General features: G+C 39.8%; 1 protein-coding gene across 1 annotated transcript; it reads left to right on the forward strand.

Moving 5' to 3' along the window:
- Positions 1-8866: 8866 nt before the first annotated feature.
- Positions 8867-9881, forward strand: LOC104941447 (beta-1,4-galactosyltransferase 2-like; the record flags this gene model as incomplete). The annotated part of the gene is made up of 2 exons (XM_010766548.1): positions 8867-9254; positions 9446-9881. A coding segment is annotated over exon 2 (406 nt), but the record flags the coding sequence as incomplete, so codon positions are not given.
- Positions 9882-10363: the final 482 nt, after the last annotated feature.

The raw sequence follows: 10363 nt of genomic DNA on the forward strand, positions 1-10363 counted from the left end.
GACTGTTCGGTGTAAAGAGTTTTCCCTATTCATAGGTCTCTTTCGGAGTTAGGGTTCGTCGACTGAGGTGGTAGACCTAGTTTGGATTTTACTTTACAGGGTCGTAAAACCAACTCCCACTTGTGCTTTTACGGTCTGGTTTGATGACCTTTGCTATCTTTTCATGCTGTCGTTCCCCTTTGTAGAGTGGGACAGGGGTATTAATCTTCGTTGCCAGACTATATGCTCTTTACCCTCCCACCCTTACAATGTCTAGACTCTCGTAGTGGCGCGTGGCCGGAAGCCGCCGGTCTGCGAGAAAGGCGTCAACGGAGAACGGAACAGGGGGTTTCAGTACGAGAAGTGGTAAAACTTAGGTCTATCTCAAGAAAACTAACTTCGAACACAGGTGTCAGGTCCGTGACCAACATTCGACTCCAATACAAAATGACACACCATATGGCACAGGTGGAGTCGACGTCATTAGATCTCCCGCCTTACCCTACTACAGTCTAATTAATGAAAGTATAACAGCGACAGTGGATAAGATAAAATAAAAGTTAGTTAGTTTAGTTAGCATAAATAAGTGTCATCCCGGATAAATGAAGCGTCATAGCATAAACGGACAATTAGATAATCCTTATTAAAGTTTACTTCCGCGTCGTAATCGTATTGTTGTATTCTCTCAAGACTAAGACTTATCGTCTACAAAGAAATACCAAATGTAAAGTAAGATATAACTATTATAATTTATGTGAAATAAATTATCTGAAATTTAGTATAGCATCTATACCTGTCCCCACCTCTCAGAGATGGGTGGGACCAGGGTATAGTATGGCTTAGTTAGAGTCCTTACAAAGTCGATACTTCTTGACACTGTGACCGCGAACCGAGGAAACACAAGACTATAAGAACTCACCTCTAGGGCGCGACGCACGACAAACTGTAGTCTGTCGGGTGGCACGCTGTGACTTTACAAGACGCTGTACGAAACGTTAAACGGAACATCAGTAGAAGTCCCTGGATAGTTCGGTGACCAAACGGAGAAGGGTAAGAGCAGACATAAAGACAACAGCCACAAAGGAGAAAACTCCTGCTCCACCGCATAGACTTCTGTAGAACGTAAACAAAAATTTTTAGTGCGGCGCTGTCTCGCGCGCATTACTGCATTGCATCGCTCGCATTGCTGCTGTCCGTCGCGTTCCCCGGCCCGGCCCGACTGTCCGTCTGTCTGTCCTAAACCGTTTCTCCGTCTCGTCTCTCCTCTCAGGCGCCTTCCAGAACGCGTGGAGGGCNGTACGAACCAAAATCCATCCAACAAAAGTCAAGAATCTCACAAAGACTAACAGAAAGAGTAGAACCTAAATGCACACAGGACTAATCAAACAAACAAGACACAGGTGAGGAGGGAGGAGAACACACAGGGTCACCAGGTGAACACAATCGGGTAATCAGGCAGGAGGGAACACAGACAGGAAGCCACAGACAAGACGAGGGGTGAACACTTTTCAAACTAAAATAGGAAAACAAAGACAGATATAGACAGGACAAAATAAAACCTAGACAGTTCGTAACACATACTATGGTATTCTACACTTTACTATATAATTAACTATACTGTAAACTAGAATATACAATACACAACAATACTATACTATAACACAGGGGTTCCCAAAGTGGGGGTCGCGAGATGATTACAAAATGGAAAATTAAAAAAAATATATTATAAAAAAAATTGATTAATCTTTTTTATAATTTAAAAAAAAAAAATTATTATTAATAGCAACGTTTGCATAGACATATTCAGGGGCGGACTAGCCATCTGGATAATTTCCCCGCAACGAGGCTCCCCCTTTGACAATCCACTAGCGAAAAATAATTCACTAGCACCCCCCAATTCTACACTGTACTATACTCTACTACTGTATTATACTATACTATTCTATACCCTTGTATTCTATACTATACTATTCTGCACTGTACTGTACTATACTATTCTATAGTAAACTATAATATAATATGGGCTACTATACATTTTTATATGATACTATACTACACAACAATACTTTACTATACTATTCTATAATATACTGTACTGTACTGTACTTTGCTGTTCTGTAAAATACTGAAGGCAAGTTTATTTTTACGGACATTTCAACTTTGAAAACTTCAAAAACAACCACTATAGAGGCAATACAATCTAAATGAAACAGAAACAGCTTTAAAATACAAGGATACAAGTAACAGTGCTGTGTAAACTGTACAAACAGTTAGCATACAGTATACCCAGTATACAGTTTATCCAGTATACAGTATATCCAGTATACAGTATGTTCAGTATACAGTATATCCAGTATACAGTATGTTCAGTATACAGTTTATCCAGTATACAGTATATCCAGTATACAGTATGTTCAGTATACAGTATGTTCAGTATCCAGTATATCCAGTATACAGTATGTTTAGTATACAGTATATCCAGTCCCTCTGTGTTAGAGAACCTAACCTACAGCAGGGTGGTGTCTGCAGAGGGAAGTCCAGAGAGTAATGGTGGTGCGTTGGTCCTGAGTAACAAGGGGAAGTTACAGTGTGCAGCACATTCTGGCTGTTGCAAAAAGTACAACGGTGAGGCAAGAGAAAGTGACTTTGATAGAGTTTTGCTTGAAAAAACAAGAGTCCAGACATCATAAAATAATTGCATGGACTGAGTCCTGGTTGGGCTTAATAAGTAGGCTATTAGGAAATGATGTTGTGTCCATGTGGAACTAGTTTTCATCGCCCTGATGCGTGTAGCTTTGCTGCACAGGATTGCAAACTGACAGATGGACCACCAATCAGCAGGCCAGACGCTAATGCTTTTCCTTGAAGCAGGAAGCAGCCGATGATGGCCAGAGACGGCTGATAGCGCAGGAGGAAACATGGCCTAACATTTGAAAAATTATGGCTAACATTGCCGTTAATGGAGGAACAATACCAAGTGTAGAGGCTAAGCCAACGCTTTAAGCCTCTGAGGATACGTTTTGTGGGTGTAATTGACGCACACCTTGTTTGCTGCCGAATAAAAGTCAGAAACAAAGTTTCCAGTTCGAAACAGTCAATTTATTTCCCTTTTCACTGGTTTCTTTCCATCATTCACCACACGACATTACGGTTTACACAATACCTTTTCTGTTTGTTTGTAATCCCGTGTGTGTGTGCTCCGTGTTTGTGTGTTCTCCGTGTGTGGTCAAAAACGTTATGGCCTTCGGGCGGAACCTCTCACCAACAAACATAGGTTCCTACCTTTATACCCAGTGTTAATTGGCTCCTACACCAAGAATAGACCACTTAATTTGATCTATACTGTAGTTTTAACACAAATCTTAAGATAAAGGGCTTTATTGTCATAGCTACAGTGTAGTTTTGGCAATGAAAGTCATTGGCTTAAGACACAACAAGAAGTACAAGCTGTGCAAGAAGAAATAGAAATAAAAATAGTGTAAGAGAATGGTGTAAGTAACACAAAATAATGTAAAAATGAAATACTGAACATTGGAATATTTAAATTAAATGAACTGTAAAATGCCATTAAAACTCTACACCATCTGATCTGAAGTGTTCATTCTCCTGTGACTCTATACAGTTCCTTCAGCACATTCTGTACACAAATAGTGAAAACACATCAAATGCCACAAAAGACGAATGTGTCTCAGCAAACCATTATCTCCAAAACTGTGAGCCACAAACGGCATTTCACAATCATGACATGTTGACACTTCATTTCAACATATTTCCTGAGCTCTAGCTTCGCAGTATCTTCCTTGTTTTGACTTCCTCTTTGCAGCGCTCAATGGTCAAATGAGGTGTTTGTGCACAGTGTCAACAGTATGAACTCCTGAGGGAGGAAGAAGCACACGGACTCTTCTGCTTCAAACACTCAGGTAACACATCTGAATCTTCTCTCTAAAAGACATTAGAGCTTTGTGTAAAATATAAACATGCTTTTTTACTTCTTTAATGTTTGTTTGCTGCAGGTTATTTACTCCACAGAGCCAGTCTTCCCCGGATCAGGCCCCCCACTTAGTGTATTTGACAAGCTGAGTTTGACACTCTTGTTTCGCTGAGTGTCAGTTTGTCAAATACCCCAAGTGAGGTGTCACTTTTCTCCAAATGTCACCAGTCCTAGGACCCTCCACAGCAGGGGCTACCACACCAAGGAAACTGAAAACACCACGGAACCCTTTTCTTGTGAAATTTGAGGATCTGGAAAAGGAACGAGGTAATAGGTTCTGATAGTGGGGACACGCAGAGTCACCATATCATGTTTAACTATTAGTTATTTAGTAAATAATGCAAATGACTCATTGTTTTTAATACAGATTTAATTACAGATGTTTGAGTAAATTAAAGCCTAACCTTTAAACCCAATTTTGTTTTTTCAGCCATTTTATTTCTAGGCTTTAAGCACAGTCGCTAGAAGTCATGTTATTCTCAGGACATGTAGGCTGCTTTTTAATGCCATCATTTGTATGTTTCTTATGCATTCTCAGATTGTTTTCATTTTAATTTGTTCTGAAACAATGTTCATCTAGAGAGGTTAAAGTTGGGTTGTAACAATGTTGCTAAAAACGAATGAAAACATTCTGGGTTTGATAGTGATCTGTGGTGATGCAAACATGGAACTACATGTCTTGTATTAGTCACACACATATATTGTGAGAAATCCATGTATTAGAGAAATTACCTGCCTTCAAAATATGATTGCACCTCTGTAAATACTTTCAGGCTTTTTCTCTTACGAATCGTTGAATGAGGATACTTTTATATTTGAGGTATTTGCCTAATTTATGTTTTGGTTCTGCTGAATGTTTTGGTTCAGCCTTGATGGAAGTTTTCTTTCCCTGCCAACATGTGAGAGCAACTGTCTTTTCAATTTCACGGGGAGCATGCATAAGAGAAGAGAACAGCCAGATTAAATATACAGTGACTCGTGTTTCTACTGAACAATACTCATAGATAACTCAAAAAAGCCAGGTTTAAGTATATTGTTCCTTCAGCAAATAAAGTGTTTATTTTGAAACGCTGTTAAAATAAATAAAATTGTATTTGATGGCAAACAGGTTTTTCTCTAGAAAACGAGAGACTCATCTCATTACACTGCCCAATTAAATAAGGATTTAATGCAATAATAAAAAAATATTCAAAAAATGTGAATTGGTGATTGTAATGCAACACTTCTATGTTTGTGTGTGTGTGTGTGTGTGTGTGCATACTTGGGTGTGTGTGTGCCAGAGGGGTGGAAGAGGGAGACTGCATTTGTATATTAGTCTAATATGTATATACAAATATATTATTGATCTTAATTGCACTTTGACAACCTCTGTTCCAATATTTGGTATATTGATGTTTACCTTGAACTTGAATCTAAGGCAAGGCAGGCAAGGCAAGTTTATTTATATAGCACCTTTCAACACAAGGCAATTCAAAGTGCCTTACAAAAAATGAAAGACATTAAGAAAATGGCATTTAAAATCAGTCATTAAAAAGAAAAGATAATAAAAGAAACATTAAAAGAAAAAATACATGGATAAAAGTAGAGAAAGTATTCTCTTTCCACTGCAGTTAGCTGTTAGCTAAGCCGTCTCACATATTGAGATCCATGACTCTGACCAATATCATTTATTAGCCCTAAAAGTTTTGATGTGAATCGTTTGAATTCAGATTTAATTAATTTGTAATAGCTTTTTTCAAATTGGTAATAAACACTAACCTTGTTGAGGTGTAGCTCACAGCTCTTGATCCCACCAGCTCATTTTGTCTACATCCTCAAAATCTCCTTTGCAGTATTGTAATTAATAATCCACAGCTCATTGAACAGTGAGTTATTGCACGGTTGTTAACCAATGTGACAGAGGCTAAAATCTCTAGGCCTCACATAGTGAAAGAGGCAACACTGAAATCTTTACAAATGACAAAGCTTTGGGGAATACCTCTGATGATATATCAGCGTTGCCCTTAAATGTATTGAAGTTGTTCCTTTACACTTTATTCTACCGCTAGCTCGATTATTCTTTTGTTTATAATGTCTCTTTGATTTTCTGTTACCCTTTTCCTGTGTTGTCTTCTAGGCTATCTAGTCTTTGTTCCGCTCATTTTAAAACTCAGTTGAAATCTAATAGAGATGGAAAAGGGCGGTTTTATTCTGCTTCAGATATTTTCATTGAATTATCCGTGGGTTCCTCGACGAACATGATATGATTTGGCAATGTTATGAAATATATCACTCTTGTTAAAAAGAGATTTCCAGGGATCCTTGAATGAACCTGGTTACATAATGGATCTGTTTCACTCTGAGACCATCTATGTATTTTCTTTTCAAATTTCTTGGTATTTTTCTCCATGACTTACAACCCTCAAAGACCTCATCGACTAATTCTTGACTTGATTTCTTTTTTTGGAAGTAAACAATCTGCACTTCCTTGTTCACAATCCCAGTGACATGTCCGACAGAGAGACAGGAAGTAACCACAAGAAGGAAAAGACAAAATATTTTCTTTGTATTGCTTTTTGTTTTGGTCTGCTGACCTTTCTCAAGACAACAAATCAGATAGAACTTGTTGCGTTGAGAGAATTCAGTCAAGCAAAATGTCTGCAAACTAAGAAGCTAAGGTGTGTATGGATTAAGTCTTTAAGGGCTTCGTTCTAATACTTCACATCAGAGAAAAAACACTGACTTCTGATTTTAACTACATTGATCTCTGATAAGTCCTGTGCCGCTGAAAAGTAGGATGTCAATCCCGGCTCCGGATTTTATTCTTTCTGTTTCTCTGCTGCTGATTTTTAGCAGTGCCACTCTGCACTATCACATGGTTTAACACCTGTTGGGCACCGAGGGCAACAAGCTTGACTCTTGAGCTCTGTAGTTGAAGCAGAAAATGGGGCAAGACTTTTCTGTCAGTCTGACTGATTATCTGTCCGACCGCCTCGCTACATGTCATGATTTCCCCCCTGATATATTACATGCCAGCCTGTTTATTCACTGAAGAGCAGCACGGCTGGGGAACAAATCCTGACCTGCATAAGCATTACGCTGAGACGGATGTCCGCTCAGAAGAAATCCATCTCATTAAAGAGCTTCACATGCAGCCAACTTTGTGGAGAAGGCAATAGCCGTCAGACTTGTATATACAATATAGCACTTTGGCGAATATACCACATTTTGAGTACCATGTTCATACTATAGTTAAATAGATACTTACTGGTGGTCAGTAAACTAAATAAACCATAGTTCTCTAAATAAAACCAGCTGTAAAATTGTCTAGTAAGCTTTTGTTATATATAACAAAAGCTATATATATATCATACTCGCCCTGTCTTTGCATTTTATAGAAAGTTTTTGTCAAGGCCTTCATGGTGATTTACAAAAAAGTCAGAGAATACAATTTAAAAAAAAAAAAAAAACGTTTTTTTTTTTTAATGTAAAATATTGATGGGATACCACTTGGGAAATGTTGAGCTGAAACATGCATTAGACACCATTATTTTCCAGCATTAGTATATTAACATTCACCACTACATCCATGTCTTTCTCTCTGACACTACTCGGTCTACTTCAACCTCATCTTCCTATATTCTCTCATTGATTGGAAAAGCCATAAAGCCAGAACAAGCGTCGCCTGTGGGAAAGCTTTAAGTGCCTCCCGTTTCTCTCCTTTGCTTGTGTGTTCACTGCTTTGTGTATTCCCACTTGCTGTCTTATTCCATCATAAATGCTTTTTAAACCACTTGACTGGAAAATTGACTTGGCATGTCAATTCGGCTGAACAGCCCCAGTCAGAGCTGTTTATATACCAGCGTCTGTCGATGCTTTTATTGTTTGGTTCTGTTTCTTTGAAATTCTCCTCATGTTTACGTCTTTACCAAGAGTGCACTTCTAAATGGTAAATGAACTGCATTTATATATAGCTCGTCTCCAGTCTTTGTGACCCCTCAAAGTGTTGTTAAGTCAACATTCAAACCAATCATACAGTGGCCAGTGCTGTCATGGAAACTAACATTCACACACACCTGCACACGATTGGCCATGCCATTGTTAGTGCAATTAATGGCTCACGAACCTTAAATGTTAACTCAGAGAGAGATCAATAAAACACAAACACAGACATGGTTGAGATTAATTATTACTCAGTTGCGCAACAACAATAATAATCTTGGAGTACAACATCACCTGCCACAGCAGTCAATCGTGGAAATGCCCCCCAGACCAGAAAGATCTCATGTGCTTTATACATGTAAAACACACACGAACATACACTTGAAACAGCATACGTGGCAGAGATGTTCAAACCTTATACAGTCATATATGTTGCATCCTCTGAGTTTTACATGATCCCAGATGTCATGGTACAACTGTTGAGACTAAATATATACACATAGTTTTAACCTAAGCATCGGGCCCCTTTTTCCTGTGTGACCTTAATGAATAACGAAACATACGTTATATACGGAATCTGCCATAACACCATCAGGAGCTATTTTGGGATTGGTAACTTGTCCAAGGACACATCGACATGTTGACTGCAGGGACTGGAGATCGAACCACCCATTTTTGGATTGGAGGACAACCTTCTCCAGCCTCAGTCTTTGTAATCTACAGTATCTTAAACCAGAATTATTAGGAAGAAGGTCAATACATGCTCTTAAAATCCCAGGAGAAGATCAACGATTGGATTCCAAAAAGCAAATTATGCAATACGTAGCTGTAATCAGTGAAAATGTCCAACTTCACCTGCATTGGTTTAGCTGTACACTGCCATCCTTATTAGTTAAACCTTTGATGAATTTGTTTATTTAAATTTAACATTTCATCCTAATTCATTCTTTCCTTTGTCTTTTATTTCCCTTCAGGTGCCTGAAACGTTCCTGGTTAGAGACTTTCAGAATCAGGAATGGTATCTTGGAGATCACCAACCAACAAACTCAGAAGAGGTCATCTGGACTGAACTTCAGCAGACCCTCTTCTCCACACCGATGAATGTTTGTCATCAACTTCTACTTGTGCACCATCACTTAGATCACTTAGATCGCTTATCAATTGGAAGTGTTAAGCTTTAGTCGTTGGAGTAATTGGACTGGCTTTTAACATTGGGACACAACATGGCTGCCGCAGCAACTTCGCACTGGGATAGTGACTGACCCAGGATCTGATCACAAGATTTATCAGAAATCGGGGCCTTGTGTCTCAGATGTTACTGAACTTGTCATTAGCATTGATTTGGTATATCTAAATCTGATACGTAAGTGAACAAATTCCTAGATAATCTCACTCAGGGATTGATTCTGATTCAACATTCGGTGTGTGTGTCATGCAGGGGATCTGGGGACGTTCTAGAAATAAGCTGGCAACTCATTAACAACTTATTAATGTCCCCATGACCCCTGCAGAAGTCAGATAACCGGGTATCACCTAACCACATGTCTTCATCAGAGATCTAATAGCAGCCACTGAGATGAGCTCATGTCTGTAGCCGCCCCGCGCCAGCGCTGTCGAGGCTGGCGGTCATCTTCCTCGGCCATGACCCGGCTGATGTTGGGCCGGACCCTGGAGCGCATCTGTAAGGGGGTCCTGCTGCTCTGCCTGCTCCACTTCCTCATCATGATGATACTCTACTTTGACGTCTACTCGCAGCGCTTCGACCTCTTCAGCCGCTTTAACAACGGCCGCAACGGATCCAGGAATAACGTCAGCGGGGCAGCAGGGAGCGGACACCATTATTACTATTACAACCTTTCCAGGCCTAATGCCACATTAGCCAGCTACCTGGCCCCAGGGGAGCAGCTGGTGCCCACTGTGCAGCCTGAGACCAATCAGACACCTTTGCCCAAACCTCTGCCGCCCTGCCCCGAGATCCCCCCCGGCCTCGGTGAGTAATAATGTCACATGATACACCTCTACTTTCACAACCATTTCCATGAGCAATGAAGGATCAGACACATTTATTTTGTGGTTACAGGATGTGTTTAATGTCTGAATCTCAATCGTTATATGAACAAAAAAATAGGGGTATTTTCACTCCCAGAGTATTACACATACTAGCTGGCTACATTAGCTGCAGTTATAGTGATGTGAGTATTTCCTCTATATGTGCACCTGCCACAGGTTACTGAACGGTGGTGGCTCCAGGTTTTTGCCACTATGGCTTTTGGCTCTTTTGGGTTGTGTTAGTTGACGAGGCCTTCTCTCTGGTTCTGAAAGGAATTGATGGAGCAGTGTGTCCATTTTAGAATTTCCAGTCTATCCTTGTCATGTCATGCTAGTTAGACAGCAGCCTGCAGAAATCATGCCAGTGTCATGTTGAAACAAAATGTCAGGGGCAAATGTGAAGCTGTGCTGAAACTGATCATT

This window comes from Notothenia coriiceps, unplaced genomic scaffold, assembly GCF_000735185.1.
Source record: "Notothenia coriiceps isolate Sejong01 unplaced genomic scaffold, NC01 NC01_scaffold00003356, whole genome shotgun sequence".
Lineage (NCBI taxonomy): Eukaryota > Metazoa > Chordata > Actinopteri > Perciformes > Nototheniidae > Notothenia > Notothenia coriiceps.